Below are 11,526 nucleotides of genomic sequence, written 5' to 3' on the forward strand. Positions count from 1 at the left end.
TGGTATATAATTGTTAGGATAAAGTATGAACACTTTTGCAATGGGGAGGTAGACTATATATACCAGGATGCTTTTAGAATTTGAAATCAATGTCCTTTCAGGCCTAATTAAGCAACGTGAAAGCAGAAAAAAGACACTTAATACTAATATATTGATGGTACATAGCATCAGGATAAAGTATGAATGTTTCCTTAGAGATCTATAATCTCACATTGGCAACATGAGACTACATATCCCATGAGGCTTTACCATGGGCTCTGCTGCTGGGATTTGCTGTCCAACACAGGAAAAATCACCACTGATGATTCCAGTACAAGAAAAGAACTATTTGTCTTCCTGATGACGTGATTCAACTATGAAGGAATGAGTCTAATAAAAGAGAAGGAAAATTGTTAACTGCCAGTCCAGTGCTGTTGGGAATGAATACAAATAAGACCTTAATTGAAAGGGATTTAAAACTCACCAAAAAGGGGGATAAACCTAGATCATGCTTTGAAGCAAGATTACGGCACCATTTCCTTCTCACCGGGATGGTGAATCTGTTCTGGGTTTTATACCGAACGTCAAAGATGGAGAACCCTTCCTTTGCCACAAAGATCTCTTTTGAAGTTTGGACCTTAGCCTGGAGTGCATTTGCCACTTTCAACATGGAACACTGCATCTATACTGTTCAATTAATGCAGTTTGAAGCCACTTGAAGTGCCATGGCTCAAAAATATAGAATCCTGGGATTTGTAATTTGGTAGTTGTTATAAAGCTACTTATAAACCCTGGGATTCCATAGCATTGAACCATGGGTAGAGAAAGAGGAGTCAAACTGCATTCATTCTAGTTGAGGGTCAATCTTACTCAGAGCCTGCCTTGCAAAATGGTTATTCTGCTCTGCTTTTTCTCTTGGCCCCAGTATCTTCCATAATCCATACTCTCTTCTCAGCATTAGATAGGAATTTATTGTAATACTATTATGTATTTTAGGTTTTCAATGTTTTAACTATTTGTTTTAAGCTAGTTCAAGATTTCTGTTATCTCGTTTAGGTTTTCCTTGTAGAGGGTAGCACTGTTTGCCCCTTTCATCTTGTTAAGAGAGATTAAAATTGATTTATAAATCGATAAAATAATAATTTATTAAATGCATGTTGTTAATGTGAGGGTTTAAATGTTAGTGTTGTTTTTTAATGCAAGTATTTTTATGGTCTTTTACATAGTTTAACAATATTATATCCTTCCTCAAATGGCAAAGAGAGGCAGGTAAGATACTATTATTATTATACTATTATTATTATATTTATTATTATTATCATCATCATCATCTATTACTATTGAGACTACTGTAATTTGCTTTCACAGGTTCTGTTGTTGCTATTATTAGTTGTAGTATTATTTGAGACTGCATGGGAATTTTCTTTAACAGATTGTTATTATTATATTGTTATATGAGATAATGTACTGAAATTTGCTTTGACAGATTCTATTGTTGCTATTATTATTATTATTGCTACTACAATTATTATTGCTATAATAATTATTATTATATGACTGTCCTGGTTCTGCTGTTGCTATTATTATTATTATTATTATTATTATTATTATTATTATTATTATTATTATATTTCACATGTACATAACAACAGCACACATGCACATTAGGTCCAAGTGTCTGGGATTCATCTCTGAAATAATAATAATAATAATAATTATTATTATTATTATTATGATAAACTGTACTGGAATTTCCTTTGCCAGGTCCTGTTGTTGCTATTATTGTTGTTGTTATATTATTATGAAACAGCAAACAAGATAGATATGCTGGATTTCATATCACAAAATCACAAGTCAAACACTTCCCAAGTGTCTAGGACTGTGTGATGTATTTTCGGATGATGCGAGCAGATCCCAGCAGGGTGGCCTTTTGCAGTTGGCAGATTGTAATTTCGTCAATGTCTATTGTTGTTGTTGTATTATTATTATTATTATTATTATTATTATTATTATTATTATTATTATTATTATTATTATTATAGCTTACGTACCTGGCATTGCCAGGGTTATTTGAAAAGGTCAATTTTGTAATTGTACAAAATGCATAAGGTTGTGGGTGAACTACAACTGACATCATGCCAGGTCAACCCCGAGAAACTCCATCAGTACTTAAAGTTTGTTATGTTGGGCAAGTTTGCTCTGGGTGGGGTTCAGTGTGCTCTCTGGCTGTAGGGTGAACTACAACTCCCACTCTGGTGAGTCAGTCCCCTCAAACCCCTCCAGTAGGTTGAGTTAGTTGTGCAGATTCTGCATGTCCAGGTCCATCATCGGTGGAGGTCACAGTTTCCCTGTTTGTGGGTGAACTACAACTCCCAGAAAGGAAGCTCAGTTCCCTAACCCTAACCCAAACCCCTCCAGGATTCAAATGTCGGCATATTAGGTCTGTGTGCCAAGTTTGGTTCAGTTCCATCGGTGTTTGGGTTCACAGTGCTCTCTGGATGTAGGTGAACTACAACTCCCCCAAATCAAGGTGAATTTTCCCCAAAGACCTCTAGTATTTTTTTGCTGGTCATGGGGGTTCTGTGTGCCAAATTTGGTCCAATTCCATCTTTCGTGGAGTTCAGTGCTCATTGACTGCAGGTGAACTATACATCCCAGTAGCTACAATGTCCATGCCAATTCCCCTCAAAACCCATCAGCATTCCACTTTGGGCATGTTGGGTACGCATGCCAAGTTTGGTCCAGATCCATCATTGTTTGGGTGCATAGTGCGCTCTGGATGTGGGTGAACTACAACTCCTATGAATCCCCCCCAAAGACCTCCAGTATGTTTTGTTGGTCATGGGGGTTGTGTGTGCCAAGTTAGTTCCAGGTTAATTGTTGGTGGGCTTCAGCGAGCTCTTAGATTGCAGGCGAATTATATATCCCAGTCCCTACAAGTCCTATAAATCATGGTGAATTCTCCCCAAACCTCTCTAGTAATATATTACCATATAATGATATAGTACAATCTAGTAATTTATTGCTTATACTGCGCTATGCTAATATTATATTGTATGTACATTTAATTTGTAAGCTGCTCTGAATCCCCTTTGAGGTGAGAAGAGCAGGATATAAATGTAGTAAATAGATAAATAATAAATAGTATGTTCAGTTGCTGGTCAATACCCGTTTGCAATGTATTGAAAACATTGGCTATAAAAACATTGACTACTAAGAGGCAAACTGCGTTGGATAAGGCAAGGTTGGATAAGCAAGACTCCATGCTGTGGTAGTGGTATTGGAAGCTGCCCTGAGTACTTGAGGAGATAGAACAGTATATAAAGTTTTATATTATTATTGTTATTAGAGTATTGCTGTTGCTATTTATTATTATTATTATTATTATTATTATTAATCTCCTTTGGGAGAAATACAAATGCGCCACAGCTGCCAATCATCATCATTATTATTATTAATCTCCTTTGGGAGAAATACAAATGCACCACAGCTGCTAATCATTATTATAGTTATTATTAATCTCCTTTGGGAAAAATACTAATGCGCCACAGTTGCCAATCATTATTATTATTATTATTAATCTCCTTTGGGAGAAATACGAATGCGCCACAGCTGCCAATCATTATTATTATTATTATTATTATTAATCTCCTTTGGGAGAAATACAAATGTGCCACAGCTGCTAATCATTATTATTATTATTAATCTCCTTTGGGAGAAATACGAATGCGCCACAGCTGCCAATCATTATTATTAATCTCCTTTGGGAGAAATACGAATGTGCCACAGCTGCCAATTATTATTATTATTATTATTAATCTCCTTTGGGAAAAATATGAATGCGACACAGCTGCCAATCATTATTATTGTTATTATTAATCTCCTTTGGGAAAAATACTAATGTGCCACAGTTGCCAATCATTATTATTATTATTATTATTAATCTCCTTTGGCAGAAATACGAATGCGCCACAGCTGCCAATTATTATTATTGTTATTAATCTCCTTTGGAAGAAATACGAATGCGCCACAGCTGCTAATCATTATTATTATTATTTTTAATCTCCTTTGGAAGAAATACGAATGCGCCACAGCTGCCAATCATTATTATTATTATTATTAATCTCCTTTGGAAGAAATACGAATGCGCCACAGCTGCCAATCATTCTCCACAGCGACGAACCTGAAACCTCTCTCCCATTGAGTCCTATGGGGAATCTTCCACTTCCGCCTGGAAATGGCCATTTCAAAATGGCGCCTGGCGCGCAAACCGGAAACAGCTCCGCAGCCATCCTCAACCAACTAAGCCAGACGCAAGCGGAGAAGAGAACAGCGAAGAGGGGTTTCCCTAGGGCAAAGAGCAGGGGCGGCCTCGACGCCGATTGGCTGTCGTTTGTCGCAGTCTCGCCTTCGCTCCTCCCACTAGCCAATCCGAACGCGGGATCGTTGTGTGGGCGGGGAAAGAAAGAGCCGAGGGGGCGGGGCCGGAGGGTTTGTGGCGGTGTTTTTTTTCCCGCGCGTTTCCAACGGTCGCTTTTTGAAAAAAACGGGTTTTTTTTACCTCAGCTTTTGTTTTGTGAGAGCGGCCTGTGTTTCCGCCTTTAATGGGCGACCTTAGGAAGAATTAGGATCAGGGCAAAGGGGGAAAGGCGTTCTTAAAGCCTCTCAGGGACATTTAAAACCATATTAACACAAGGAGCACTACCAGAGGAATGTCATCCTGTTCTCCTCTGTTAAGGAACACCACCAGAAGAATGTCACTGACATTGAGAGTTAGTCATTAACATTTAGGGACAAAACTGACCTGCAGTCACACACGCACACGTCATAATATGTTAATTACTATTATTTATTAATTGCTAATACCCTAGTTTTATTATAATTGGTCTCTTCTCATCCTCCACCTTTTAAAAAAGTCCATTATGTCCTGGAGAAAGCCATTGTTATTAGCCTTCTTGGTTGCCTCTCTTTACTTTGTTTCAGGTATCTAGTTAAGATTAGAACGAATGACTTCGATGCCATGCAATGGCTCATGGATGTCCTGGGGATGCAGAAATATTATTTTATGTATTATGTATTATTTTTATTATTGACATTTTTATTTCTTTTTATTATTTATTATTATTAGTATTTATTATTAATTCATGGATTGTTTTAACATTTATATTTTTATATTTTTATTATTTTATGTATTAATTCTATTATTTACATTTTATTAGTATCTATTTTTAACTTATATTTATATTCTATTAATTTTATTAATGTATATATATATTGTTTTATAAATATTTTTATTTTTATTGTTTTATTATTACCTTTTATATGTATATATTGTTGTATTTATTTGTATATTTTCTTGTTTTTATTATTTACTTCTTATTATTATTATTATTATTATTATTATTATTATTATTATTATGTTGTCGAAGGCTTTCATGGCCAGAATCACTGGGTGTTATTTATCTTATTTTTTTATTTATATCCCGTTTTATCTCTCAATACTCAAAGCGCTCACAGTCAAAAACATTACAATTTAAAATATACAAATATACAATACAGTAGAGTCTCGCTTATCTAATGTTCTGGATTATCCAACGCATTTTTGTAGTCAATGTTTTCAATATATCGTGATATTTTGGTGCTAAATTCATAAATACAGTAATTACTACATATCATTACTGTGTACTGAACGACTTTTTCTGTCAAATTTGTTGTATAACATGAAGTTTTGGTGCTTAATTTGTAAAATCATAACCTAATTTGATGTTTAATAGGCTTTTCCTTAATCTCTCCTTATTATCCAACATATTCGCTTATCCAACATTCTGCTGGCCCATTTACGTTGGATAAGCGAGACTCTATATTGTTTTATAAATATTTTTATTTTTATTGTTTTATTATTACCTTTTATATGTATATATTGTTGTATTTATTTGTATATTTTATTGTTTTTATTATTTTTATTTATTATTTATATATTTATTATTATTATTATTATTATTATTATTATTATGTTATCGAAGGCTTTCATGGCCAGAATCACTGAGTTTTATTTATTTTATTTTTTATTTATATCCTGTTTTATCTCTCCATACTCAAAGCGGCTCACAGTCAAAAACATTACAACTTAAAATATACAATAATAAAACAGTATTATCATTATATATGATTATATATTATCAGTAGTTATAATATTTAATATATTAGTATTATCATATTGCAATATTGCATATTATATTGTATTGGTATATTGATTACATTATAATATCAATATATAACATATTAGCATAGCACAATATTAGTATTATATGTTATATTGTACTATCCCACTATACTGTAATATTATTAGTAATATTACATGCAATATATAATATACAATTACAGTAGAGTCTCACTTATCCAAGCCTCGCTTATCCAAGCCTCTGGATAATCCAAGCCATTTTTGTAGTCAATGTTTTCAATATATCATGATATTTTGGTGCTAAATTCGTGAATACAGTAATTACAACATAACATTACTGCGTATTGAACTACTTTTCTGTCAAATTTGTTGTATAACATGAAGTTTTGGTGCTTAATTTGTAAAATCATAACCTAATTTGATGTTTAATAGGCTTTTCCTCAATCCCTCCTTATTATCCAAGATATTCGCTTATCCAAGCTTCTGCCGGCCTGTTTAGCTTGGATAAATGAGACTCTACTGTATTGAATTGTTCTATATTATTATATCACCATATAATTTACATTTTTATTATTTCATTTATTATTATTTTATTATTATTTTTATGTATATTATTTATTGTTTTATTGTTATTTATGTTATTTATTGTTTGATTATTTACATTTACACTTATTATTATTATTATTATAAACTTCATTTTTGTGACTGCTACAAACTTGGTTGGATTGGTTGAAACTCGATGAGATATTCATGGAAAAACTCTAGCAAAATGTGCTGCAGGATGTTCCTCCCACAAAGACAAAGTTTTTGCAGTTTAATAAACCTTTCCCATGTTTTTATGATAGAACCAATTAGAAAATGACATTTATAACAAAAATCGTGTTATATAGTGTTATGTGCAGGAGAATGAAATACGCTTTTTCAGAACTGAAGGTGTGGATAGAAAAACTGGAAAGTAGGGTGCTCCACGCAGCCATGCCAGCCACATGACCTTGGAGGTGTCTATGGACAATGGCTGCTGTTCGGCTTAGAAATGGAGATGAGCACCAACCCCCAGAGTCGGACACGACTATACTTAATGTCAAGGGAAAACCTTTACCTTACCTTTAGGGTGAAGGAAGGAAGGGAGCTAGAGATAAAGATGAAGAATAAGGAACCGAATATAAAATGTGAATGGAACAAATGCATCTAGAAATATTGGTACTATCCAGATGGAATCCTAGAGATGGACTCATAGGCCCTGTAGTCAATTGCCTTTTTAATGTAGGATTGGCAGTTAAAGCTTCCCCAGTAGGGAGCTGTCCAGCCTTTTTTGAAGGCATCTAGCAATTGGTTCCATTGTCAAAAGTTAAAGCACACTGATGCCCCCATGATCTCAGCGAAACACACCTAAACACACTTCTGTTTGCTATCATGGGGTTCTGTTTCGGCTAGACTCTGTCCCTAGTCTGTGACAAAACAATTCTTACTTTCCAAGGTTTTTCTCTTTCTGCTGTTTCTGAGATTTAGTTAGAAAGAAGATCATACTAGCTTTTGTCTGCAACAGACTGAATATATCAAAATCTTACTGAAATGTTTTAATTTAGATGTTTCTTAAACCTTTGCCTAGTAAATTAAAAATAACAACAACACATGGGCAAATTCCAAAGGTGACTAATTTAAATAATGTATTTGTAGACCTCCAACTACAATGCAATTATATTAAATGAGGTATGGTTAAGAAAGCTAGTTCAGATGTAATTTATTCCATTTACTAATCAAGGTATAGTCTGCTTTTGGTTTTAATAAGAAATGTGTAGTTGGTTTTCTTGTGATGTTCAGTGATGTATCTTTTGTTCTTTCTTTCCGTAGGCAGTAGAATAAGAGATCAGGTAAAGAACTTCCCTGTTTCTAGTAACGGTTAGAGCATTTGGGGAGATGGGGTGTAGGTGAGAGTGACAAGATACAAAAACTAGCAAAGTTTTGTATGAATGGATTTTGAAAGTATAATGAGTTGAGCTATTCAGATATAAACCTATAAAGAGGAGTATTTTCAGATACTTCTACAACAATAACAAAATCTAAACAGGGCAAATAAATTAGTTTTTTGTCCATCTTGAAATTTGTTCAAGTTCTGTGTTGCCCTGCCATACTAGATAAACCGCAAAGCTGTTCATGATAATACATTGTCAGGAGAAGGGCTCTCTAAAGGGGAAAAAACATGCTTTGTGACTTAAAAGTGCATTTTCTTAAAAACCAGAAAGTATGTTCCTTACTATATTATTTTGTGTGACTGCAATATTTTACAAATCCCTTTTATGGTTGTTGTTTTTTAAGGCTACGTTTGAACTACCTGATGAGTTTGAGGATGATGAACCTATGGAGAAGGGACAGTTTCAGCCTGATATTACCGTCCTGCGAAAGGGATCAGGTATGGAAAGTCCTAGTCTGCAGTCCATATCCAAAGACGGCCTCACCTGAGTTGTGTTGTTGTTTTGGTAAGAAGACAGACATAGACATGCAGTATCCAGAAGCCACTCTGAGTTCATCTGAGATGGATTTGGTGATGCCTTTATGAGAGAGGAAATTTAGTGGTACACTTTCAAATAGATGTTTTTAAGATCACCTTGCTGTTTTTATCTGATAAAGAAATATTAGCCTAGTAAAATGTTTTCAAACAATCAGTATTTATTCAGCCATTTCTAGATTGCTAAAATGCATGGTGAATATTTTATCAGAAACAGACAAAATTTCAGAATATTGGCCTTGCCTTCACACTGACTTCTATCTGTAGTGGCGCCAGAGGGATCATATATGTCCCGGGCTATTGAAGATTCTAACAAAGTGCTGTCATCGATCCTACGTGATCCACAGGCTTTAAGAATTATACAGGAACGCCTTGCACAGAAGGTAAGCTCTGTTTATGAAATTAAGGTAAATTACTGCTTACAGAATGGGGTTGAGAACTGTTCATGCACCTTCTACTTACCTGTGTTTGAGTTTCAGGCTGTCCTTATATGCAAAAAGAAGAAGCAGAGCTCATGAACTTGCCTTGGGCTTGGTCACTAATGTGCATTCCCTTTCTTTGTCCTCTTTATTTCCCATTGGGAAGGGAGGGCTCAGTTTCTGGCCTGTTAATGATCTTAACAGGGTGGGGACTTAGGAAATACAGGGCTTATCTAAGCTGTTTGTACTCCAGTTGTTCGCCTCCCCCTTTGTTTTACCGTGTTTTATTCAGTGTTGGTCTTTTGCAGAAAATGAAACGTTGGGCACATTACAAAACAAAAGGAAAAACTTTCAAGAAAGGAAGGGCAAGATTTGTAAGAGATGTGGGAAAAGCAGCAAAGCTGCGTCTGCTGGACAAACATGTATCCGTTTTCAAAAAGCTCAGGAAAAGGCGTGCATGTATGACAAAGTTGCAGAATGGTGGAGATACAACTGAGAGATTTCTAGCACAGGAGGGGAAACACAGGTGTGCCAGAAGTTCAGATGTTGGTGATAAGGAAACAGAAACGCACACCAACTTGAGATCTTCCAAAGGCAGCCAAAGGGGAAAAGCTGAGGGGGATGAAAATGATTCAGTTGCCATCTTTGAGAAAAAACAAGTGCTAAAGGAAAGAAGGAAGAGAGCAATATCCGCTGAGAAATCAGATTTTCTTTCTCCAAATCCCTCTCAAAGTTATTATTCCCCAACCACCACAGCCCAGAGAGCATCCCTGAAAAGACGAAAGAGAAGCATTTCACTTTTGCTCACAAAAGATAAACATTTGGATAAAGCATTGCTGGGCAACTTGTTAAAAACACAGGAAGAGGGCAGCAGAGAGAACACTCAAACGGGAACACATCGAAATAAAAGAGAAGCAAAAAAGCTGTCTATCCAAATGATACATCTTACACTGACAGCTTTAAAAACTCAAGAGAAATTGTCGACAATGGTAGATTATCTATCAGATCCATCCAATAACATGTCAGAAGAAGAAAAGTATAACTACACCCAGGAACTCCTCAGCGAACTCAGTGCATTTGTTAAGCTGTTGCAGCAGCAAGTCACAGAGCAGTCCCAACAGAACATAACAGAATTTATTACCTCTCCTACTCCTCAAACTTAAGATACATCTGTAATATTGCTGAATATCAGTTAGAAAAAGAGTGAAGATTGCAGGATGCCTTGTTTAGAAATCAGTTGCTACTTTGTCTAATTAAAAACTCTGTCCTTGCATCATTCAACAAGAATATTTTGTAACTTTTGTAGCTTAATTGTGTAATACAAGCAGTTTTTAAAGCAGTGCTCATGACACAATGTTGTTTAGTAGTTGTTACAGAAGTCTCTAAACATACCATATGTACACAAAAGGCAAACAGTGAAGGGGAAACAAAGTAATTTCTGATAAATTATATTTTTCTGGACAGTGCTGCATGCAAATACAAACAACAGTCAGAGAAGGATACGTATAACAATTTTTAAAAGAGTTTTTTTTTCTCCAACTACTCAAACTTTTTTGATCTTGTGCCAATCACTGGACAAGTCATCCAGTAAAGCATAAATGCTAAGTGATAATATTTTTATTTTATTCCAGTTTTGACCAATTTCACTTTGTAAGAGGACAGGATTCTTAAACCGGACAAATGCAATACTTTTGAAAGATGACAAAAGTGTGATGATTCTGCAATGTTGATTAATGAGCCTTGATGCAAACCACCTTTGACTCACTAAAAAGAAAAAGCAGTCTCCGTGCTTAAGAGGAAAAATAATTCTTCTTTCCTACTTATAATGTAAACCATTCTAAGGACTTCAAGATGAGAGTTTGTGTAATTTTAAGAATTGCAGGCTCAGTTTGGCTTTGGAAGAGTTACCATACTAATATATTAAAAACAGGAAATGATAATAAACATACCTTTCTTATTCAAAGTCCTTGGACCTTGGTGCATTATTTATTTAATCACATAAAGTGATTTTAGAGGGAGATGAGGGTTTGAATTGTTTCTGATTCCTGGAAATCACCTGGGTCCTTTGGGTAAATCACACACTATCAACCACAGACAAAAGCAGTAGCTTAGAGAGGTTCACTATGCCTCAGAATCCATTTGAAGATATACAATCACAACAAGGTTCCCATCATGATCTTCTTTACCTAAAAGCGTATGTGCAAACCCTTTAAGTTTCTGACATTGTTACCATGAAAGGAACCAATCACAGGATCTTGGCAGGATTTGTTCAGAGAAAGTTTAACATGGCCTTCCTTGAAGCTGAGAGTGGGATGTGTGTCCAAGGTCACCAAGCAGTTTTCCATGGCTATGTGGGAGTTCGAACCCTAGCTTCCAGGATTCTAGACCAACACTCAAACCACCACACTATGACTCTAAAAGGGAACTGCTAAGGATGGAGT

General features: G+C 35.2%; 1 protein-coding gene and 1 long non-coding RNA gene across 2 annotated transcripts; one reads left to right on the plus strand and one right to left on the minus strand.

Moving 5' to 3' along the window:
• Nucleotides 1-163: 163 nt before the first annotated feature.
• On the minus strand, nt 164-9,283 carry LOC134294272 (uncharacterized). Its single transcript, XR_010001225.1, has 3 exons — nt 9,129-9,283; nt 8,617-8,709; nt 164-369 (listed from the first exon to the last, which is right to left on the minus strand). It is a non-coding gene; the product is annotated as an uncharacterized LOC134294272 (long non-coding RNA).
• Nucleotides 4,471-11,048, plus strand: LOC100565269 (uncharacterized). Its single transcript, XM_003228680.4, has 5 exons — nt 4,471-4,962; nt 8,012-8,031; nt 8,477-8,570; nt 8,934-9,049; nt 9,394-11,048. Exons 1-5 carry the CDS (start codon nt 4,902-4,904, stop codon nt 10,246-10,248), a joined length of 1,146 nt encoding a protein of 381 aa, XP_003228728.2. The 5' UTR covers nt 4,471-4,901; the 3' UTR covers nt 10,249-11,048.
• Nucleotides 11,049-11,526: the final 478 nt, after the last annotated feature.

This window comes from Anolis carolinensis, unplaced genomic scaffold (assembly GCF_035594765.1).
Source record: "Anolis carolinensis isolate JA03-04 unplaced genomic scaffold, rAnoCar3.1.pri scaffold_14, whole genome shotgun sequence".
Lineage (NCBI taxonomy): Eukaryota > Metazoa > Chordata > Lepidosauria > Squamata > Dactyloidae > Anolis > Anolis carolinensis.